Source organism: Sus scrofa, chromosome 2 (assembly GCF_054392235.1).
Source record: "Sus scrofa isolate SSC_HxYL_T2T_F1_AM1 chromosome 2, Sscrofa_HxYL_maternal_Yorkshire_Landrace_v2.0, whole genome shotgun sequence".
Lineage (NCBI taxonomy): Eukaryota > Metazoa > Chordata > Mammalia > Artiodactyla > Suidae > Sus > Sus scrofa.
In genome coordinates, this window is record NC_139384.1 from 130714880 (window position 1) to 130739628 (window position 24749).

The 24749-nt window shown below is 40.8% G+C and overlaps 1 protein-coding gene across 4 annotated transcripts; it reads left to right on the forward strand.

Moving 5' to 3' along the window:
- The first annotated feature begins 114 nt into the window (after positions 1–114).
- Positions 115–22488, forward strand: ARL14EPL (ADP ribosylation factor like GTPase 14 effector protein like). 4 transcript variants are annotated; one of them, XM_013995047.3, is made up of 4 exons: positions 115–269; positions 15386–15490; positions 16217–16356; positions 19427–22488. In XM_013995047.3, exons 1-4 carry the CDS (start codon positions 189–191, stop codon positions 19647–19649), a joined length of 549 nt encoding a protein of 182 aa, XP_013850501.3. In that variant the 5' UTR covers positions 115–188; the 3' UTR covers positions 19650–22488. The 4 variants fall into 4 exon arrangements, with proteins under 4 accessions (XP_013850501.3, XP_084870464.1, XP_084870465.1 ...); XM_085014338.1 differs by lacking the exon at positions 115–269 and adding an exon at positions 417–435; XM_085014339.1 differs by lacking the exon at positions 115–269 and adding an exon at positions 7830–7920.
- The last annotated feature ends 2261 nt before the right edge of the window (positions 22489–24749 follow it).

Below are 24749 nucleotides of genomic sequence, written 5' to 3' on the forward strand. Positions count from 1 at the left end.
GCCAGCCATCTGATGGGTGGGGCTGTGTCCGGCATGGCCAAGGTTCAGGAGAGCCTTCAGCAGGCTGCCTGCTAATGGGTGGGGCTGTGTCCCTCCCCAGCTAGGTGCTTGGCCTGGGGCATTCCAGGTCTGGTGCTGGCTGGCTGGTGGGTGGGGCCAGGTCCCCGCCCTGAAGGGAGGATTCTGAAATGTCGTTTTTACCACCACCAGTGTCCTCGTGGTTGGATGAGCTCCCACAAATGGCTCCTTCCAGCTTCTGTGTCTCCTGGGTGAGTCCCAATCTCCCCCTGCCTCTCCAAGAGGCTCTCCAAGATCAGCAAGTGGTCTGACACGGTTACGTTTCAAATGACTGTTTCTGCCATGGGTCCCAGGGAGTGAGATTTTGTGTGGGCCCTTTAAGAGGGGAAACTATTCCTCTTCCGGCTCTCCCTAAAAGTAAGTGCCACTGGCCTTCAAAGCCAAATGTCACAGGGGGTTGCCTTCCCAGTGCAGGACTCTGTGGCTGGGAAGGCCACTGTGGGGCTTAGACCCCTCACTACTTGGAGAGAACTTCTCCAGTTGTGTCTCACCTTTGTGGGACACCAATGGCGGGGGGTGGAGGTTGGGCTCTGGGCAGCTGGTGCTGGTTTTGCTCAGGGGACAAATTGGGCTGGCCCAGGGGGCTGTGGATAGGGATAGGGGTGGGCATTCTGAAAATTGGAATCCAACAGCTACTGACAAGAGGAAGGGCTGAAGTGCTGCTGGTAGAAACGAGAGGCAAACAGGGAAGTGTAAGCTCCTTTTCTCCTCCTCCAGTCTTCCCTTGACCCTCAGCGCCCCCTGTTGGCAGAACTTGCAAAATCGAAATGTGGTTTGTAGAGAGGCTCGGTCCCAACACCACACAGCTGAGAACAAAAATGTGGATTTGAAACTGAAGGATAATGGCGTAATAACCAACTCAGGTCATTTTAGTTATGCTGATTTTAACACACAGGGAAACAGTGGCTTGGTCCAACTCATTTAGTGCTAAACCCGATTTACTTTGGGCTTTTCTTTTACCTGTCAGCCTGGGACATGGTTAATATGCTGAGAAGCCTTAGGTGAAAGCTTTTAATTCACACATACTTACAGAAATATAGGGTGTCATATAAACCAGAAATATAGGGTGTCAAGCAAGCAGTTCTGGAAAATAACAGGCACTGTTTCGTGTAGATACGGTCATTCAAACGGAGGAAACCTTTCTAGCATGCTTTTTAAAGAGTTAAATTTGGACTCATTGAAAAGAAACTTTAGGTGAATGAAATTAAATATGTTGTTGCTTCTACTTTGCAAACATTATTTAGACAGATTTTTATGAAATTGCAGAATTTCTTTAAAAAAACAGCTTCATGTTGTAACATCACTGTTTAGTTTATAGTTGCATCAAAAATATGACTATACAGGAAGTACAGCCTAAGAATACTTTATTGATATAAACTTTATTGATACAAATGAATATGCTTATATTACCAAAAAATATGCTTATATTCTTATATTATCCATGAAAGCTAGCTTTAGCTGAAATGCTAATTTCCAATAGTTTTGTTTGTTGTTTCCATATATTGTAATTTATTTAGAGGAAAATCTTAAAAAACAATGTGTGGAAACTGGTGGTCCGTTACAATCTGCAAAGCCCTTTCTAGGTGTGACATCACGTTGACACTGAATTACTCATCCTGCACTGTACCTCTATAGGTTCCACATATCACCTCTTCAGAAACCTCTTACTTACCTCTGAAATGACTCACTTTTTGCTGTAGAAGAGGGCGAACAAATTACATTTGATGAAGATGGATGTTCTACAGCCATTGTGGATTTTGACTGATCCCTGGTGACTAAGAAACAAGCCCTCAGGTGTTCCCTTCGTGGCTCAGCAGTTAACAAACCCGGCTAGCATCTATGAGGACTCAGGTTCGATCCCTGGCCTTGCTCGGTGGGTTAAGGATCTGGTGTTGCCATGAGCTGTGGTGTAGGTTGCAGACGTAGCTCAGATCCCGAATTGCTGTGGCTGTGGTGTAGGCCAGCAGCTACAGCTCTGCTTCGACCCCTAGCCTGGGAACCTCCATAGGCCATGAGCGTGGCCCTAAAAAGACAAAAAAAAAAAAAGAAAAGAAAAGAAACATGCCCTTTACATGGCATTTTTGAAGTAGTAAGGGTTATTATGTTTTAACTCTAATTTAATTCTGGATTAAAGTTTTGTGCCATCTGCTGGATATATTTATTTTGCACATAGTACAAGAGAACAGTACAAATATTCTCAGAAGTATCTTTTAAAATAGTTACTAATACTTTTTAAAATTGTAATGGAGTTCCCTGGTGGCTCAGCAGGTTAAGGATCTGGTGTTGTTACAGCTGTGGCTTGGTTTCGCCTGGCTTTGGAACTTAAACATTGTAAAATATATGTTCGTTTGTTTTCTTTTTTTAACAGTAAATGGTTAAATGTATGAAATAATAAGGCGTAAGACAAAAATCTGGAGATACCTACTGTTAATATCTTGTGGTTTTTCTTTTCCTTTTTCTTTTCTTTTCTTTTTTTTTTTTTTTTTTTTTGTCTTTTGTCTTTTTTAGGGCTGTACCCATAGCATATGGAGGTTCCCCGGCCAGGGGTCAAATCAGAGCTGTAGCTGCCAGCCTACACCGCAGCCACAGGAGCACAGGATCTGAGCCTCGTTCTCTATCTACACCACAGCTCATGGCGACGCCAGATCCTTACCCACTGATTGAGGCCAGGGATCGAACCCTCAACCTCATGGTTACTAGTCAGGTTCGTTAACCTCTAGTATCTTTTCTTTATACACACAAGAATATGTTATTATTGGGTTTGATTTGTGTTTTTTTTTAAGGTATTATGAGAAGGCATCCCTGGAAGAGAGAGTAACAGGAGGAAATTAAGGCATAGCAAATCCAAATTTGTTCTGAAATGGAATAGTCCATAAAAGAATGTGTCCTATGACATTAGTAAATCAAATTAGTAGAGCAGTCTTAATAATAGCAAATAAAAATAATAACAGAAATAATAGTAAATATATAGTAATAGTAATAAATATAACAGTAAAACAATTAAATCTTTTTTGGGAGCCACACGCATGACATGCAAAAGTTCCTGGGCCAAGGATCAAATCCATGTCACAGCATCAGCCTGAGCCACAGCAGTGAAAATGCTGGATCCTCAACCCACTGAGCCACCATGGAACTCCCTCAGTCTTTTTAAAAAGGAACTTGTTCACCTGTACAACATGTGCAACTTACATTGATGTCTGTTCGGGTAAGAAATTATATTACATCATCTTAATGGTGTTCCAAAGCAGAGCTGTTGGGGAACCTAAAGTTATGTAACTGTTTATTCTCTCCCTTGTCTTATTTCATTGCCCGCCAGCCACCCTCCCTATTTTTGTCATTGGGAATGACATTCTTTAGAGTCTATAGAAACACACATATGCTATTGCAGTGCACTTGGTGTTCAGCCATGTCACAGCCAAGACACCCCTCCCACCTCCCACTAGATCTTTCTGAAACATGTAGACCTCCCCTTAAAGCTCTTGCTTAGAGCAGCTCTATACATTGAGAATGCACGTTCCACTCCGTCTCCACCTGAATTTTCCCTGTTAATTTTTAAAGATTAAGTCAATTGCCACCTCTCCCTGGGAGCCCTTCTCGATACCTCTCTTTCCAGGAAAAACCACCTGTTCCTCGCCTTTCTCCACTGGCCCTATCAGTGTCCTGAGCACTTGCAATGCACATCTTGTATTTGTTTAATTACACATCTTCTTCTACTAGACTTGACGGCCCTTAAAATGAGAAATCATGTCTTATTCATCTTTTTATCTTTTGCAAAGTGCCTGGCTGATGAGAGGTATTTAATCAATGCTTGCTAAGTGAATGCTTGGAAGACTAGTAACAATAGCTTCATTCACTCCTGGACCTTCATGGTGGTTCCCACAAGGAAGTCTGTCCTTTCGAATGTACAATTCATTATAGTTTGGAAATGTAACAGTACCTTAAACAATAACCATGGTGAACCCATAACAGTCATACCCAGGTAATAAGGTTTAGTCTCATTGGGATCTTTCCAATAAAGAGTTGAATAAGCCCATTGAGAGCATGCTCAGCAGCTGCTGAGAAGGATCTTAAAGAATTTAGGAAGATAAAACTAGAGAGTTTCCTACCGCAACCACTTCCTAGATGCTAATGACTTTTTAATTATTTCATAAGCCACACTCTACATCACATTGAATTTATTAAAATTAACTAGCTACAAGGAATAAATTTTCTCATATCCTCTTCTTTCTTACATGAATGGTAGTATACTCTCTTACATGAAGGGTGAATTTTTTTTGTACTATGTACATTAATAGTATATTCTGGGAACCACTCTATATCACAACATAGAGATCTTCCTTGTTCTCTTTCACAGGGGCATAGTGCTCCGTGTTTATGATACATGTGGGTGTACCATAGTTATTCAACCACTCCTCTATGGATAGGCATTCCAGTATTTTGCAGTTTAAAAAATACTACAACAGGAGTTCCCACTGTGGCTCAGCAGTAGTGAACCCAACTAGTATCCATGAGAATGTGGGTTTCATCTCTGGCCTTGCTGTGGCTATGCTGTAGGCCAGCAGCTGCAGGTCCAATTTGACCCCTAGCCTGGGAACCTCCAGCAAACAGCCCTAAAAAGACAAAAACAAAAAACAAACAACAAACAAACAAAAACCCTACAATAAATAAGCTTATGAGCTGTTTTGTTGTTGTTGTTGTTTTGCTTTTTAGGGCCATACCCAAGGCTTATGGAAGTTCCCAGGCTAGGGGCTGAATCATAGCCACAGCTGCTGGCCACAGCAACAGCCACAGCAAACTGTGATCTGAGCCGCATCTGCGATCTACACCACAGCTCATGGCAACACCACTGATCGAGGGCAGGGATCGAACCCACATCCTCATGGATGCCAGTGGGGTTTGTTAACCACTGAGCCATTAAGGGAACTTTCTGACCTGTGTTATTTTTAAGTACAGTTGATCCTTGAACAATGTAGGAGTTGTGGTGTTGACACACTATACTAGCAAAAATCCTCAATAACTTACAGTCAACTTCCGTATCCAGGTTTCTTCTAAATCTGTGAATTCAACCATCCATGGATGGTGTAGTACTGTAGTATTTAATGTTGAAAAAATCCGAGTATAAGTGGATTTGTGCAGTTCAGATCCATGCTGTTCAAGGGTCACCTGTACAGCGTATATTACAAATTCATATACATATAGATACATACTGACACAATAATACAACTCATGAACATAAAAAAAATTGTACTCTCTAGGAATTAACAGGTATTTGAGAAATGTTTTAGTATGTGAATCATTAATGTTAAAAAAGCAATCAATTTTACATCACATCAACTTAGGCTCTAGAAAACCTGAGAACATCTGAAGAGAAAAAAATATATATTTTTTTCTTAGTAAAAACCATGTCAAAATGCAATAAATTCAAGACTAGCAAATTGAGCAAGGTATTATTATTTTTTTATGGCCATGCCCACAGCACATAGAAGTTCCCGTGCCAGGAATTAAATCCTAGCTGTAGCTGCAACCTGCACCAGATCCTTTAACCCATTGTGCCTGACCAGGGATAGAACCCATGCCTCTGTAGCAATGGAGCCACTGCAGTTGTATTCTTAACCCACTGTGCCACAGTAGGAACTCCTAGCAAGGTGTTAATAACTTTAAAAAAATACTCTCCCATCTTTCCAATTAAAATTATTACCTTTTTTAAAATGATGTAAAGGGTTTTTTGGTTTTTTTTTTTTTTTTTGGCTTTTTAGAGCCACACGCACAGCGTATGGATGTTCCCAGGCTAGGGGTCTCATTGGAGCTGTAGCCGCTGGGCTTCACCAGGGCCACAGCAATGCGGGATCTGAGCCACATCTGTGACCTACACCACAGCTCACAGCAATGCCAGATTCTTAACTTACTGCGCGAGGCCAGGGATCGAACCCGCAACCTCATGGTTCCTAGTCGGATTTGTTAACCACTGAGCCATGATGGGAACTCCAGGAAGCTATTTCTTTCTTAGCCAAGTTTCTCCTTTATTATTTTTTCCCTGAAGAATAATCAATTTATAATGTGTTGGTTTCAAGAGTACAGCAAAGTGATTCAATTATAAATAAATTTCAGATTCTTTTCCATTATAGATTATTATGAGATGTTGAATATCATTCCCTGAGCTATATATATATATATTTTAAAAAGCTATCAGATTTTGCTTGAGAACCTTGGAAATAATACAGGAAAATTATTTTGCATAACTTTTCTTTTTTAAATTGAAGAAATAAGAGGAAGTAATAACTTCTGCAATTGTGACACATTGTTATTTTTCTTTGCGGTTAAATTGTTTTTAAAATTTTTAGTTGTGACTTTTCTTGGTTGGTTACAATCCTTTATCCTTGAGAAGATTTTCCTCCATCTAGTTTTACTGCCCTTGTATTTGGCCCTTGGTGTGTTTGTTCTTTGTGTAGCATCTTGTATGGTACGATTAGTGAAGAGTACCTTGTGTAAGAACTAAGCCAAACATTGGCCAAAGAAAATATTTTTGTAAGGTGTGACTGACTGTGGAAAAGTCTGGCGGGATTCTTACCTGATTTGAAGTTTATCAGTCCTTAACTGGCATTTTTTTAAATGGCAAGGTGACAAATTTTAATGTGCAAAATTTACTGTGTAATCTCAAAAATATAGCCTTTGCCTATGGTTATAAAATTAAGATCAAACACACTTAATTCTAGTTCCACTTGAAGGTTTTTCGTCATTGCCAGATGGATTGCAAGCTCTTAGAATGGACGATTTTGTTTCATTTCCTTGTTTTTGCAGCAAAAGTAATTAGGAATGAAATGACTAAATGATGATTTTTACCCTATAATTCACAAATAAATGAGGCGGGTATTAACCTGCCAGGCAAGTGGTTTTAATGACTCACAGAACAATATCTGAGTCCTAGTAGCAGAGGATGATAGTTAGAGGTTTGCAATTTAGAGATTAATATATGTCTTAGACACAACTTATAAGCCTGGCTTAGTTTTGTCCTGGGACAAGTTTTTTCCTAAATGGTTTTTAGCATATGTGTATACACACACACACATATATATACATATATATATGCATATATATGTAATAATGTGTAATCTCAAAAATATATATGCATATATATGTAATAATATGTAATCTCAAAAATGTAATAGTTCTTAATAGATATAAAGGTCAGGTCATATATATTTAATTCCAGCACCACCTTCAATTTGTATCATTGCTATATGGGTTGCAACAACTGACAATTTTGTTTCCTTTCCTGTTCTTTTTCAAGAATACTTCATATGTAGGTCTATGATGTGAGATACATTTATATATATAATATATATACTTTCCTGTATTTTGTTTCCTTTCCTGTTCTTTTTCAAGAACACTGCATATATGTGGGTCTATGGTGTGAGATACTATATATATAGTTGTTTATACTGCTGTATGAAAATAGCCAAGGCACAATTCGGTGTTAACATTAGTTGAACGTCCGAAGTTGACACCGAGCAATAGAGTCAAAATGAAAAGTCTAGAGTCTTTGCTTTTTGCAGATGGAAGATGGGTGAGCAGATACATGAGTATTCCCTGATTTCATGTGATTTTAGACAGACTCGTGGTGGAAGACAGAGTTAACGAATACACCCATCCCCCACCCCCTCTGTTTTTCCACCTCTCCTCTCAGCCACTATTACAAAAGCGTTAAATTGTAAGAGCACCTTAGGGGCCTTCTGACATTTCCCCCAGAGAGCTCTATGGTTTCTCAGCAAAACAAAGGAAACAAGGCAGTACAGTCTCTCTTTTTCTCCAGTATTCTTCCCTTCTGTTTCATCTAACTTAAAGGTATGTGTACTTTCTCTTTACCGCCCACTGCTTCAGCTTGGCGAGGCACCTCACGTTAAGAAATGGGCACTAACAAAACTGGAAGATCATCATTGGAGAGACGCTCCTTTTCAAAGGATGCACGTAACCGTGGTTCCTTCTAAGGCTGATAGAGAAGCCGGCAAGAGCCAGCCACAGAATATTGACTCGGAATAGATATTGTCCTATTAATGTGTGGTAGTTGAGAGCAGAAGAAAAGTGGGGTTGTTTCATCTCAGCGTGGAATAAAACAAAAACGAAAGCTAAGAAATGGGCATAAAACCTTAGGGATTGATCATAAAGGAACTTTCACACTTGAAAGTTGGAATGAGAGATTCTGAAGTATATTTATCAGGACAGTGCTGAATGTATTTTTCAGCATAGGGCTCAACTGGCCCAGGCTGCTGGTCTCACCCAAGTTTTCTTCCCCCTCTGCTTTCCATCAGTAAGGCAGAGTAAACAGACAGGTTTCTATTTTTTCTAATCCTTAAAATTGCAAGGAAGAATTTAAATGTGTAAGTCAAGAGATCCAGACCATACCTAACGTGTGAGTAGAGAGGCCCTAGGCGGGCTGATCTGTAACTGACCTAGGCAAGCCCTTCAGGGGCTTTGGTTTCTGGGCAACCCCAGACCAATAGCCTTCCCAGGCATTAGCAAAAAGAGCAATGATGTGGTCACACAGCTTATTAAATTCTCTGATGAGTGCATTTCAAATTATTTTAAGTATATGATCGCTGTTATCACATTCGTTTACATTGAGCCACAGAAGGGTGTGTGGCAGGGCGGGGGCGGGGGGAGGGAGGCATAGTCAGTGATAAAAGTGTTCCTAGGAATCTGTAAATTGCAAACACATTGTTTCTAAAGCATTAACACTGTTTATCTAAAAACACTCTCAAAGGCTTGGATCAAAATTACTTTTCATTCTTTTGGACAAATGGCAATGGGGATTTTGTCGGAGGTTACTGAACAATTTTGTGGCTTTGAAAACAACCGAATCCGCTGGGGGGTGGGGATAGTCTTGAATGATCAGCAATACAACAGTTGTTTCTCTGCTCCAAGTATGTCCCTGGTGGGATCTGGCTCACCTGTCCGTAGCATTGGTGACCTGTCATGGTAAACAAGGATGGAAACTAAGGTTAGAGGCAGCATGAGATTAAAATATTTTATCAACTGTCTATTGTAAGGGCTTTGAATAAACATGTATGTGTTTTTCCAAATATTTTCTGAGGGCTGTGTGACAGAGTGTCTCTAAATAAACCACTTTATCTGCTGAGTAATAGTGCAAACAACTTCTGAGTGAGGGTTTAAACTGAACACTTTTGTAACTTGGAATAGTTTACTAGTGTCCTGGAGTTCCCGGCATGGTGGGAACAAATCCAACTAGGAACCATGAGGTTGCGGGTTCCATCCCTGGCCTTGCTCAGTGGGTTAAGGATCCGGTGTTGCTGTGAGCTGTGGTGTAGGCCTGCAGCTACATCTCCGATTCAACCCCTAGCCTGGGAGCCTCCATATGCCACGGGTACGGCCCTAAAAAGACCAAACAATAAAAAATAAATAAATAAATTTACTAATATCCTTCAGCTGTGTGGTGCCAGAGGCGTCCTAAAGATAAGGGTAGGTGCTTGTGGTGTGAGTCATCTTATTGCATTGCCCTCGATGACCTGAGCCCCAGAGTGAGCAGGAAGGAGCAGGAAGGTGGAGCTCTGGACCTGGTCTTGTTTTCAGGGTGACCTAGTTTGTGAGGCCTCCATGGAGGGAGCAATTTACCATAGGATGTGGATCCGAGGTTTAAAGGTAAACATAACTTAGCCACGCTGGTTCCTATGATTGTAGAAGTCAACAGTTTCATCTGATTTCTAACACGAGAACCAGCAGTCTACTTCAGTGCTGGAGAGAGGCCTGACTGGATAAGGCTCTTCCCAGGCAGCAGTTTCTGAAAGGATTTTTTTTTTTTTTTTTTTTTTTTGCTTTAGGGCCACACCCGTGGCATGTGGAAGTTCCCAGGATAGGGGTCGAATTGGAGCTGCAGCTGCCTGCCTACACCTCAGCCACATCAAAGCAGGATCCAAGCCTCAACTGTGACTACATCACAGCTAACGGCAATGCTGGATCCTTAACTCACTGAGAAAGGCCAGGGATCAAACCCAAGTCCTCATGGATACTAGTTGGGTTCGTTACCGCTGAGCCATGACAGGAACTCCCTCAGGAGTGATTTTGTCCATATGTGACTTTCTTCTTCTATTTGTTATGTAGTGTATATATTTTTGGAATGAAAGGCAAATATTTGTTTTGTAAGATTATCTAGAATTCATGCAAATTTAACATGAAAAGAAGTTCTTCAAGATTCAGAAGATATGAATTCAATTGTTCAAAATTCAGAGTTCCTGTTGTGGTGCCGTGGGCTAAAAAGCTGACTGAAACGGCTGCCATTGGTGCAGAGGTGAGGGTTCAGTCCCCAGCCCTACATAGTGGGTTAGGCGCTTTGTTGTAGGTTGCAACTGCAGCTTGGATTCAGTCCCTGGCCCAGGAACTTCTGTATGCTGTGGGTGCGACTATAAAAAGAAAATTGTTCAAAATTCAGAGACCCATGTGACTTTTTCCTTTCATGCTAACTTCTAAATCCAATGCTGAGGTCAGATATGGCTCATGTGCCTGAGAAGGACACACTCTTGGAGATGTGTGCTGTGGCAGAAGAGCTGGAGGAGGCCGGCTAAACATGATCTAAATGCATCTGCCCCTATTCCTAGTTCAGGCTTTGTTTTGGAAAGGCTCTGGGTGGCTCACGATTCCATCCCATCCCTCGGCAGTATCCTTTGCAGAGGTGGTGGTCATCGTTCAAACAAATCTTGAAGGAGTGTGACATCCTGAAAAAGGGCTTAGTTAGGAGGGTTAACGAGTCTGGATTTTAAACCCATGTGGCCTTAAAGAGCTCTCTAGGTCTCAATTCCTCAACTGTAAAAATTAGAGATAAAAATAGAGGTAGCAGTGTCTAGTTCAGTGTGCCATAGTGTAATTAAATGGAGTAATATATGTGGAATGTTTAGCTAACTATTTGGCGTAGAGCAGGTACCTAATAATTCGCATCCATTAGCATAATATTTATGAACATTTGTTGACTACTCACTATGTACGAGTTCTAGGCTTCCTTTGTAGGGCAGGGAGGTAAAGAAAGTTGTAAGACTGCTTCCTAAATTTCTAATAGAGGTAGGAACTTCCATGTAAAAATTGAACTAACTACAGAAGGACCACGTGTGTCACAGCCAACATGTACTTCAACGCTACTCAAAGTTCTTATTGATGGTCAGTCCAGAAGTTCAGGCCAGGATGGAAATTCATATACCATCTCCTCGAGGAAGTCTTGTTATGAAGAAAAAGGACAGCTAAACTACCCAGTGCACTCAGTGAAGGGGTCGATTTCCATTCTGGCCCAAGCCCGGTGCTGAACAGTAGCCCCATCCTTGAGCCACACCTGGGGAATCATGGCCCTTGGAGTTTGTGTGACATCTGGCACTTGGGGAAACTGCTTCCCTGGCCTAGACTGTATCGTGGATATTTTATAGGCAATCTGACACATGCTAGGACAAAAGAGAGTTGGTTAATTTGATGGCATACACTTTGTGTTCCATTAAATGCAATTCCCTAGGATATACCATGTTGCTTCCAGCCCTATGCTTGAAAATGAGCATCTTCCACAGCCAAGAGCTTGTCACTGTGATTTGTTTCTTGTCACTGTGATTAGTGAGGTGGCGGCAGTGGGTTCTCCCTGCCTCTTTGCAAGCGTTCTTAATTTTACTTTTTGTGTCATGGACTCCTTTGGCCAGTTGATATCCATGAACCATTTCACAGAATGATTTTTTTTTTTTTTTTTTTTTTTTTTTTTGTCGTTTGTCTTTTGTTGTTGTTGTTGTTGTTATTGCTATTTCTTGGGCTGCTCCCGCGGCATATGGAGGTTCCCAGGCTAGGGGTCCAATCGGAGCTGTAGCCACCGGCCTACGCCAGAGCCACAGCAACGCGGGATCCGAGCCGCGTCTGCAACCTACACCACAGCTCACGGCAACGCCGGATCGTTAACCCACTGAGCAAGGGCAGGAACCGAACCCGCAACCTCATGGTTCCTAGTCGGATTCGTTAACCACTGCGCCACAACGGGAACTCCCAGAATGATGTTTTTAATCATGTAAAATAAAATCTGTAATGTTACAAAGGAAACCCATTATACTGAAATACTTATCAAAATGTTAATTTATGATAGTGATATATATTTCATTATTAATGCATCATATAAGATCTAGCAGCAGGTCTAAGAACTACCATCATTTTGAGAAAGTGATGAATGTAAATAGCATTTTGATATATATATACAACAACTATAGCAGCTTATGAAAACATCTGTGTTTTCATAGGCGACATAGTCAAAACTATTGCAAACACTATTGTGGTTTGTTGGCTGCCTTATAATAAAAAGAAATGTGCAACTTCAGCTAGATGTTAGTGCAAATAAATATGTATTCTTTACTTATCCAAGTTCAAGGGCCCCCTACTTTCCATCTCTTGTTAAGAACCCTTGCCTGGGGAATGCAAAGCAGGGGAAAAAAGGGAGTTCTGAACCTCCTAATCACTTTTCTTGGGGCAGATATTTTGGGCTTCTGATAAATCCAATTATAATTTCAGGCCCTGGTAAACTTTACTTATAATTTCTATTTGCTTTATTCACAATATGAAGGAGCAAGTTTTTCCCCTAATCTATTTGAGGAGATCTCCATTTCACAAAGGACTTAAAGGCATCTTGGGTGAAGGATTTGCATAAAATATTCATTTCTCCCAATGCAGTTAAATGAATGCTCTTTCAGAATTTCTTGCTTGCAAAGATGATGGTAAAGTCATACCTATTCCCATGGGGAAGGAAATTTGTTACATGAGGAAGCTAGAAGGTTTAGAGCCCCTCTGAGGGTAATTTTCTCACAGAAGCTCCAAACAGATCACAAGAGAGAAAGGAATCTTCCAGGATGAGAGTGATGGGAAGTCTTCTTGGAGCAGAGATAGACCAAAGTTCAGAGAGGAAGACGTTAGTTAGGTAAGACTTGGGAGGGGTGGTAACGGGAGTGGGGAGGCCAGTAGCTTTGGCCCAAGGGAAGGAATGTTGGGAGGGGAGCCTAGACAGGTCGTTGGAGTTGGTCATGATGGACTTTGACTGATACACGAGGGATGTGCAGTGTAGGGTTATTGGCAAGGGGAGTCATTGAAGCCTTTTCATAGGAATAAGATAAAGACATTTCTAATTTAGGAATATTGACATGACTACAGTGTTTTGGGTGATTTTGGGGTGGGAAGAAAATAGGGACAATAGTTTTACGATCAGATGGCAAAACTGGATGAAGAAAATTGTACCTATCTTAACATCTCTTGTAATTGCCTAAGGGTACGATTCACCTGGAGAGCTTGTTAATTCTGCACCTACCCTTGATTTTCCTCAGCACATTATAACCCCAGTAGGGCTGGCGTTTGACAAGGATTTATCATTTTAAAAAGAACTCTGTGGTTTTTTTGACGTTATTGTTTTTTGTTTGTTTTCTTTTTTCTTTTTCTTTTTTTTTTTTTTTTTTTTTTGCTTTTTAGGGGCACACCTGCAGCATATGGAGGTTCCCAGGCTAGGGGTCGAATCAGAGCTTCGGCTGCCAGCCTAGGTCACAGCCACAGCACCTTGGGATTCGAGCCACGTCTGCAACCCACACCACAGCTCACAGCAATGCAGGATCCTTAACCCACTGAGCAAGGCCAGGGATGGAACCTGCAACCTCATGGTTCCTAGTTAGATTCATTTCCACTGACTGCACCACCACAGGAACTCCAAAAATATCTCCATTTGATTTAACCTCCATACTACTTGGAAAATGCTCCCTGGGAATGTTTGGCTGATCAAATCTGAAACTGCAGGTGAGGCTATCAAAGCAAAAAGCAAAAAAAAATGTCACCAAAGTTTAACAGGCAAAGAAAATTTTATCCAAGGTTGTCATAATAGGAGAGAGAAACCCAAACTCAGTCCAAATTTAACTCCACTGAAATAAAAGGTGAGAGGAAAATACTAGAGGACATTAGGGGAGAGACTGATCTTTGGGATATGCTGAGCTCATTGGGTTATTCCCACATTTGCAAATGTTTCTCTGTGAATTAGCAAAAACAGCCACCTGTTTTTACTGATTGGCACCCAACAATCCACCAATTAGCAAATTAGGCTTCTACTTTCCCATGGAGACTAGCAAATAAGGACTCTTCCTGGATGACCACATTGAGAAGAGATGGTGCCTAGTCCTCAGGAAATGCATTATGGATTGTAAGACTGCCTGGGGACTGGGAGAAGATTTCCATCTTGAAGGTGTAGAGAAAGAATTTACAATCACAAGTTTTCTGAAGTAAATGATCTAAAAAAGAGAGGTCTGGACCAAGAATTATGAAGAAGCCTGTGTAAAGTTTCATCACGCTAGCCTCAGCCATCTTGGTCAAGGGTAAGGTACCATTACTGCTGTGACTGCTCTCTTTAGGGTGGCTTCTACCTGAAGGGAATGGAAAGGAAGAATCAATGTGAGGAATGTCAGAAAAGAAAAATCAACACAACTTCCTAACCTAATGTTGGGAAGAAGAATCCTCAGGTCCTTCGGGAGAAAGAGCATCCTGCAGTCAGTACAGGCAGTTGAGGTGGGAGTTGATGAGCAGGGCTGTGGGAGCCTCTGTAGTGTGGTCCTTTCTGACAGCACACTGCAGAGCAATCTGGACTGTGTGCATTTGTGACTGGCATCCTGTGCCTGCTTCACATAAGACAGTCACACAGAGGCATTTTGTATATTGAAGTACTTCAGAGTAAATTACAGTCATTTAAGCAGCTGAGTTTTATGGAAAACTGATGACTTCCATTTAGCCCAGGTGGTGTTAGAAATTTGTCAGCAAACTTGAGGAAGGTGGTCAGGGCTTTGAGAGGCAGCCTGGGCAAAGATTTCTGAAGAGGTAACAAAGAAGCCATGGAGACAGATAAGATTTTCACAGAGTTACTGGGGGTGCACTATGCCATGAGTGTGTCTTATTATTTTTCAAGAGGCTAAGTATAAAGGGAGAAAAACAGAGGTCTAAGAGTTCCTAGTTTCTTGAGCAGGAGTGGATGGTCGCCATGTTGCCTGCTCCAGCAAAGTCTATGATGCTAACAGCTGTAAAGGGCACAGCTGATTTGCATAGGGAACACCAGGAGGAGAAGAGCATCATTAAACATTCTGGAGAAGAAGTCTACACAGGATTGAAGAGTGATAAAAAGGAAGCCAGGGAGCAAACAGCTTTTCTAGTAAGGCTTGGAAAGAAAGTCAGATGTAGGGAGACAGCAGGAAAGTCACAGGATTAAGTTACTGGGGATGTATAATATTTTAATGTGTTTTGCTTTATCCCAATTGCTTTTTTTTTTTAGCCATCAGAAATGAGTGGACAATCAGAAAAAAACAATTCCACTAAAGAGAGACACGCAGGTCCAAGTTCTCCTGAGAAAAACTGTCAAATCGGACAGAAGCAACTGGTACGGCATGTGGATACCATGATTTCATGATGTTTGGGGAATTCTCAACTTGGGGAGATGCCCTGGATTTGGGTGGGAAGGTGGGCCCTGTCAAGATTCCACGGAAAGGATCTCTGCTCTCTTGCGCCGACTGGGCTTCCTCTTGGCTTCATTCTGCTTGCCACTAGGCTGGTCTCACCTCACCTAGCTCCTCTGTGCCTCTCAGGCCATAGAACCCTATCCTTGGAGCAGAATATTTGGAGAGAATGTAGTCAAGTATTTTTATTTAACTAATCCTTGCAGGGTTTTTTTCCTATTATATGCCAGTCATGGTTCTAAAACTTCAAACGTGAGACACTACCCACGGGCAGAAGGGCTTTTACTCCCTAGTCCTTATCCACCATAAAACGCTAATTCTGACTTTCATCCCCAGCCAATTTGAGAAGCCAAGTGGTGTTTGTATAAAAGGAATTCTTTTCATCCCTCTTGAGCGTTTTTCGTATTTTTATTATATGCATTTTTTACACTATACATTTGTTTATTCAGAAAGAATGACCAAATTTGAAAAAAAAAATGTGCATCATCCTTTGAGACTTAATTAGGTTAAACTTTATTTCTCTAGGTAAAACAACTAAACTTGCACGCCCTTATGGTAAAAGTTTTTGGAAACTTCATTTTGATACGATGTAAGAAAAAAAGCTAAAACGATCTGGTTCTTTCTACTAATACATTTTATTTGTTTCATAGCAACAGATAGAGCGGCAGTTAAAATGCTTGGCATTTCAGAACCCTGGACCACAGGTAGCGGACTTTAATCCTGAAACGAGGCAGCAGAAAAAAAAAGCACGAATGTCAAAGATGAATGAGTATTTTTCTGTAAAATGCAAGTAAGATCATGATTTATTATATTTGATCTGTGAGATCATAAAATGCAGAGTTCTCCTTGACAAAGCGAAGTAATTAAAGGTTGCCTCTTTTTACAGTTCAAAAATATATTTTCTAAAGTGTAATATCACCCCGTATGTCTGAAAGTTAGCAATTTCAAGAAATAGACTATAATCCCAAGCTAGGCATCAACTGTTTAAAAACAGGCTTCAGAAGTGCTTGCACTAGAGTTATAGCTGTGGTAGGAAAGATGACTAAAAGTAAGAAAGATGTATCATTAGAGATATTATATAACAATGGGAATGAATCCAAGTATCAAATGGGCACAGATGTATCACAAATTCAATTAGTGCTAGCACATTAGAGGCATAAATTAAGGAGACCCTGAAGGAAAAAGTTGGTATATCTTTGACTACGTAAAAATTAAGAATTTATGCCCACTAATAATGAGGGACAAATTATAATGTATGAGGAGCTATTTATGATCTAAAAGAACAGTATCTAAAAAAGATGCAGTTCACTAAGAAAAAGAGGAACATTCTGAGAGAAAAATGAACCAGTGAACAGGCATTTCACAGAAGAGAAGGCTAATGAACATTCAGGGCCACACTGCCCAGATGGGCAAAGACATGAATTAAGTGTAAGATAGGACAGCCACTATTTTAAAACAGCTTGTCATTACCTACATACTCTATGATCTAAAACCTTCTCTCCTTGATATATATCCCAAAAAATTGCTTACACATGTACAACAGGAGACATGTTTAAGAAATTCATAGCATCCCTGTAACAGCAAAAAAATTAACACAATAATAACCCAAAAACCTATCTATAATGGAAAAGATAAGTAATTGGTATATCCGTACAGTAGAATACATGTAGAGATGAAAATATTTGAATATTTACATGCACTACCATGGATGAAACGCAAATCATAATGTAGAATTAAAAAAGCAAATCACAGGAGTTCAGTGAGTTGTACAGTGAGTTAGGGATCCACCATTGTCACTGTGTGGCTTGGGTTACTGCTGTGGCATGGGTTTGATCCCTGGCCCAGAAAGTTCCACATGCCATGGGTGCAGCCAAAAAAAAAAAAAAAAAAAAAAGCAAATGACAGAAGGGAAACACAATGCTCTTGGAGATACATACTCATATGGCTAACTAAAAGTGAAACAAGGAGATGATTTTTGTGATATTGAGGTGGGGTTCCTCTTGGCTGCGTGGAGAGATGCAATGGACAGGGCATGAAGAGGGTGCAAATGTGCAACACTGCTTTGTTAAGCTGGGTGGTGGGCACCTGCTGTGTGTTTTATTCTTCTTTGTTATCTGTGCATGTATGTTTTGTGCATTTTATGGGCATGTGATAGTTCAGAATTGTATAGAAGACAGCATCAGATGGGTAGGAAGCTGTAAGGTCTGTGTCTTGCTCTCTGCAGGAAATACTTGGGTGAAGGCACAGGGAGAAGGCCAGGGTCTGACTCGGGCTCTCTGTTGTTTTCATGATGACCCAATCTCGTCATTCCTTAATAGACTTCACATCTCCCTGTTTCCTGACACCCGAAGTTCCTGGTGGGTGTGAGAGCTCTCAGTCCTCAGATGAAATGCTTCAAATGTAAATCCTCATTGGAAGGCACTCCTGCTAAAGGGAGATAATCAAGCCAGTCTGCACGTTGGTCCTTAACCTTCCTGGCTTTTTTGGGAAAGGCTCGAGGATAGAGCACATTACATGATAGGAAGGGAAGGGCGTGTGAGGCCTGCTTGGGGACCAAGGACACAGAAGGTTGTAATTTCACACCCTCTTCTGACTTGATCTCATAAACATGGATACAGGGGCCACAGAGGTAATTTTGTCCTTCTAAGCATTTCGAGCAGCTCAGTGTTAAAGGGTTGACTTTTAAATGGTTTGGATTGGAGAGCGTGGCAGAATCCTGGTGAAGCCTTTCGCTTCCTGGATGTGTTGTAGAGGCTGACCGAGGCAGCGTGGGAACCCAAAGCAGGGTGTAGACACTGGTGCTCTTCACCGGTTCTGAGCTTACCACAGTTCCTCCCACCTTGGTCCGCTGCTTTCTCCCTCCACCCTGGGGAAGATATAGAATCAGAAAGGAACAAAACCAACAGCATTTGGAGACCATTAGTAAGGGAGAATTTTTGTTCTCAATGCTGTTAGTATAGTAACTGACCATGTGAATGCTTATCTTGAGTCATTTCCAAAGAAAATGAAAGCACTAATTAGAAAAGATACATGCAACCCCCCCTGTGTTTTTGGGGTTTGTTTATTATTATTGTTATTTTTGTTGAGCCACCCCTGAGTCATATGGAAGTTCTCTGGCTAGGGGTTGAATCAGAGCTACAGTTTCTAGCCTACTTTACAGCCACAGAAAAGCAGGATCCGAGCCAAGTCTGCGACCTACACCACAGCTCACAGCAACACCGATCCATAACCCACTTAGCGAGACCAGGAATCAAACCCACAATTTCATGGTTACTAGTTGGATTCATTTCCACTGTGCCACAATGGGAACCCCGCACCCCTCTCCCAATTTATTGCAGCATTATTTACAATAGCCAAGATATGGAAGCAACCTAACTGCCCATTATTGAATAAATGTCATTCACAACGTAGATGCCCATTATTGAATAAATGTCATTCAAAATGTAATTGTATTCACTCTAGTGCCTTTCCCTGAAACAGAAAAAAAAAATTATTAGGGAAATTTCCATCAAGACTGGTTATATTTTTATAGTAATAAATTGTGGAAGAAATCTTTTAATAGCTTTTAATCAGCTATTCCTCAAAATTTGCTTAGGTGGGATATTACATTCCCCAGCAAGGAGGAAGAATGAAGTGTTACTCTCGGTGACAGGCTGGCTGCACTGGTAATTGCTGGCATGTTGACTGAATTTCCCAGGATGCAGCTGCCTGGTAGCATTCTGAAGTGCTGCTGGGTCATCTTGAGGACGCTGCTGCCTCAGAGTAAAGGGAGCATATTTAAGAAAATTGCAGCCCAGGAATTTATTCTCAGTGTGGAGGAGCACTTCCCTGTCCTGTCAGTGTCCTCCTTTTCCTTCCAGAGTTATGAAGAAGTATGACAAGAGCGGTAGGCTCCTCTGCAATGATGCTGACCTGTGCGACTGCCTGGAGAAGAACTGCCTGGGCTGCTTCTACCCCTGCCCCAAGTGTAACTCCACCAAGTGTGGCCCCGAGTGCCGCTGCAACCGCCGCTGGGTCTACGACGCCATCGTCACCGAGTCTGGGGAGGTCATCAGCACGCCGCCCTTCAACATTCCCGACTAGGTGCTGGCCCACGAGGGCTCATCTGTTTCATCTTTGAATTGAAGCCAGTCTCTTGTCTCTCGGGTGTATTTTAGGGATTGGGGGAAATGTTTAAGAAAAGCATACCTAAGGCTCATGTTCTCCAAAGCCATAGAACAATGTGGGAGCGTCCATCCTTCTCTAACCTTCCCACTGTGACTTCTTGCATTCCTCCCCCTGTAACCTGAGAGAGTGCCTGTGGATGCTTATCAGCACAACACCTCCATCTCTGCTCTGCTCTCAGATTTAAAAATGGAGTCCCTGTTGTGGCTCAGCTGTAATGAACCTGACTAGTATCCATGAGGATTCTGGTTCAATCCCTGGCCTTGATCCGTGGTCAGGGATCTGGCCTTGCCATGAGCTGTGGTGTGTGTAGGTCACAGACTCAGCTCGGAACTGGCATTGCTGTGGCTGTGGTGTAGGCCAGAAGCTGCAGCTCCAATTCAAACCCTAGCCTGGGAACTTCCATATGCCTCAGGTGTGGCCCTAAAAAGACAAAAAAAAAAAAAAAATCCATTTCTTCTTTGCTGGTACCCTAGAAAATGGAGTATGGAGTTTGGAGATACTCACAATTCTGAATCTGGGAGCTTGTCTTGACCTAGAACATAGATTCACATATTCCTACTATCTAGTTACCCTTAGAATCTTACAAATAACCAGCTCTAAATCAGAATTGCTATTTGGACTTAAAAAACCAAAATCTTGTGAATTGACACTCTAGACCCCTAGTCTTGTTTTTTATTGTTAATATTTTAATAATATTAAAATGAAATTCAGTAATCCTTGGCAATATTTTTATTAAAAATTTGTATTTTAGGAGTTCCCATCATGGCACAGTGGAAATGAATCCAACTAGGAACTCGATTGCAGGCTCAATCCCTGACCTCGCTTAGTAGGTTAAGGTTGTGGCATTGCCGTGTAGGTCGAAGACGTGGCTTGGATCTGGCATTGCTGTGGCTGTAGTGTAGGCTGGCAGCTGTAGCTCTGATTTGACCCCTAGCCTGGGAACTCCATATGCCATGGGGAGTGGCCCTAAAAAAAAGCAAATAAATAAATTGTATTTTACTTGTAAAATGGAAAAACTAGGAGGTGAATATCCAAAAAGCCATTGGTTTATTTTTTCAATTCAGGATCAGCATTTAAGAATTATTTTTCAAAAGGAAGAAGCTTAAGTTATATGAAAGTATGTTATTGCATGTTTGCTACTTGAGTATAAGCAGTTAACTAGATACATAATGTGGTTCTTTCAATTCTGATATATTGTAGGAGGTTAATGGAAACTTTGGCTCAGCTTTCTTTGAATTTGTTTTTATGAGACCTGCTTAGCCTAACTCAGTGGTTTACATACTTGAGTACACATCAGAATCACTGGGAAGACTGGTGATATCATAGATTTTGCTGTCTCACCCCCATAGTGTCTGATGCCTTAGATCTGGGCGGGGCTCAGAATTTGCATTTCCCAGGTGGTGTTGATGGTTGCTGGTGTGGGAACTTGAAAGGTTTTAGAATTGTCAGGTTCCCCCCCACCCCCACCTCCTGCATAATCAGCTTCAAAAGCATGTATTAACTGCACAGTTCACACATGCCAGGGAAGGTTCCTGATAATTTTAGACTTGTTACTTGACAGTATGTTTTGAGACTAAAGTAGCAAAAATCTTACAAGTCATGCTGGTTGCAGTATTCCTGTGTAGCAGAACTGACTGTTTTCCACAGAACTTACTGGGTTTTCCAGACTCAGGTTTGTGCTTTGGGCTTCCAGTTCACTGCCTTTATCCATCACAGTTCTGGGAAGAAGAAATCCAGTCACCAAGTCAGGCCCTTTTTACCAGGAATGTCACCCTGAGACCAGTCAAGAGAGTGGAGGTCTTTTTTGGTTTGTTTATATTTTGTTTTGAGGAGAATGTTATTTTGTAAATGACCAAGTGAATTGTTTCATTACTTATAAATTTCAGAATCATATGATTTTCAAGTTGAAAAGGAATCTTATAGTGTGTCTAATAAGTGAGTTAGTCAACAAATAATAACCAAGATGGAGCCAGGTACAGGGGATGGAGCTATGAGCGAAACTTAGCTGGTCTCTGTCTTCATGGGGTTTATACACTAAAAACAGTCTTCTTCTTATTTGTTATTTTGTTTGTTTGTTTTTACATCTGAGGAAATTTAGATCAAATGAGATAAAATGATTCAGTTAAGGATACACAGAAGGTCTGACAACCTTGGTGTTTTGAACCTTAAGACTAGGTCAGTGTTTATCCATGACACCAAGTATGTCCCTAATTGGCCTGATTGTAAAACTTATCCAGGTGCTTTTAATAATGTACATTCCTGAGCCCCACCCCCAAACTTCAGGAATCAGGACCTTGAGTGGTGAAGCCTGGGAATCCACATTTTTAAACCAACGTGGGTCTCGTGGCCAGGTAAGCTTGAGAAACACTGCCTTATCCTAGTTGCCTTATTTTATATTAAAAAATAATCAGGCAAATTAACATTAAAGTGTCTTTCCCTTTTGTCTCCTCTTGTCCTACAGTCTTAAACATTAGATGAGGGACTCTGGTTTAAAGTTACCTGTTTTTAAAAGTGTGTGGGCATATTATGTCACTAAGTTTTCCAAGTAAAGCAAAAAATAAAGTTTAAATTCACAGGTTTATAAGCACACACCTCATACGGCTTTTATGAAAGCCTAGTTAAAAACCTTGATGAAGTTCCTTTTTTTACAAATCGGGCTATTTCATCTTGATGTAATGCCAATTCATTGCATTTTTAAAAAGCCTCCTGTGCTAAATGATTGCTGCAAAAATAAATGTATGTGAATTGTCAGAAACTTATTTTGCAAGTGTCTGCTTTTATCACAAAGTGAAAAAAGCTCTTTAGTTCTTCGAACCAAATTCACATTAACAAGGAATATAGCTGTACTATCTGATTACATTATCCAAGAAAATTGTTTTGTCAGTATAATAGGATTTTCTTTTCACTTTCTGCTTGTCTGTCTTTCGATGCTGATGGTGTGTTTTCATGAATATGTATAGAAATTGTAAGGAAAGCCATTTCACAGAAGGTCATTTAAATATAAACTGTTATTTACTGGAGGATTTAAACAAGTCACTCAGTACTCATTTACACAAGAATTTGCAAGTGGAATGCCCAGTCATATGAATTTGCAAAATACTTTATGTGATTATAATTTGTAAGAGAAAGAATATCTGCGTAGCCTCTGAGACAGTCCTTCTGCACCTGCCTCCATTCCCTAATAGAATATCTTGGGTCTTTTACAGGTATGAACCTTGGGGTGCTAACTCGCAGAAAAATCACTTAAGCGCTCCTTTGTCTATTTCTTTGCTTTTCCCCAAAAGTGAACAAGGCCAACTTGGCTATTTTGGGGCCATCACAGATTGTATATAGTCCTATAGTTCTCCATTGCTGACACTGATGTGGGCCTGGTTGCAGTGTTTGGCCACAAAGGCTATTGGCTGCAGGTGTCCAGAGGTGCCTTTCATTGTGGACTACACTGCCAATGACATCCCCGAAGCACAGCAAAAGTGATCCTGCTAGCAGTTGCCATTGCTCTGTGGTCTTCTTCTTGATCACATAGTATTTGCTGACGCTTTATTTGTGCTAGGCATTGAGTGCTTTACATTAGCTTCCATCTTGCACAAAATAATTAAAAGAAAATCTCATCTTTTCTCCCATTTTTCTGCTTCTTTTTCCTTTATTCTCCGCAGAGTCTCTAACAGCAGAACACAGTTTTCAAGTTAGTTTGGCCAGTGGTCCTTATATATGATCGAGCCAAAACAATTTTCATGCTTTCTTTTTCATCATTATATTTTATTTTATTTTTGGCCATGCCCTCAGCATGTGGACATTCCTGGGCCAGGGATTAAACCCATGCCACAGCAGCTACTGAGCCACTGCCGTGACAATGACATATCTTTAACCTGCTGTGCCACAGGAAAACTCCCATTAACTATAGTTTAATCCTGGATTTTGAATATTATTCTCATAGTCACAGATTTCCTAAAATTCTGCTTTTGTATTTTTCTTTATTCCGTGGAAGGGAAATGACTCTTATTATCACTATCTATGACTCTTAGCATTTTATTTTGTGTTTATATTCTGTAGTGTCAGCACTATTTCCCTCCTCTCTTGGTATGGTTCTTTTTTAAATTGATCAATGCTTAGGTTGGATAGAATAAATTTAAAGGGATCAGGGACGGAGTTTGTTTTCCCTTTGATGGTGAATTTAATAGTTCTGAATGTTGAATAGCTACTCTACTTAGCGACCATCCATCCATTCATTCACTCATTCATTCACCAAGTACCTCCTCTAGGCCAGATGCTTTACTAGGTGCTAAGGATACAATGGATAAGAAAAAAATAATTTTTTTTTTAATCCTAAGCTCTTTGAAGTAGAAAGAAATCCCAGGCCACTTACCCCTGTGTCATTCCCCATGTCCGAGGTCCCTATCCAGTCTGCCATCCTCTCTCTACTTTTCAGTCATCTTGTGTTTGTTTTACTTACTGTGTCTTGCCTTTTAATCTGCACTTACAGAGAAATAGAAAAAAATACCTCTACCCGATCCTTCTGGAAGTGGAAATCCCTTGTTGGGCTTTGATATCAAGTAATGCTAGTCTCACAAAAGGAGTTGGGGGTTACTTTCTCTTTCTTCTCTGGAAGGCTTTGTTTCAGATGACATTTTGTTTAAAAAAAATTTTTTTTAATTGAAGTGCAGTTAATTTACAATGTTGTGTTAGTTTCAGGTGGATAGCCTGATTCAATTAAGTATGTGTAAAATTATAGGAGTTCGTGCTGTGGGACAATGGGATCCGTAGCATCTTGGGAGCTCTGGGACACAGGTTTGATCCCTGGCAGGCACAGTGGGTTAAGGATCCTGTGTTGCTGCGGCTAAAGTCGCCGTTGCAGCTAGGATCTGATCCCTGGTCTGGGAACTCCCTATGCTACAGGGCAGCCAAAAAAAACAAAAAAATTATTTATATAACATTGTGTATATTGTATATATTCTATTATCAGTATTACATATAGATATTCTTTTCCAGATTTTTTTCCCATTATAGGTTATTACAAGA

Excerpts from the sequence above, each read along its gene's own strand:
- ARL14EPL (XM_013995047.3), top strand. The coding sequence starts at position 189 with ATGTCGTTTTTACCACCACCAGTGTCCTCGTGGTTGGATGAGCTCCCA. Across the intron at positions 270-15,385 it reads CCAGCTTCTGTGTCTCCTGG|CCATCAGAAATGAGTGGACA; the intron begins GTGAGTCCCAAT and ends TTTTTTTTTTAG. Across the intron at positions 16,357-19,426 it reads TATTTTTCTGTAAAATGCAA|AGTTATGAAGAAGTATGACA; the intron begins GTAAGATCATGA and ends TTTTCCTTCCAG.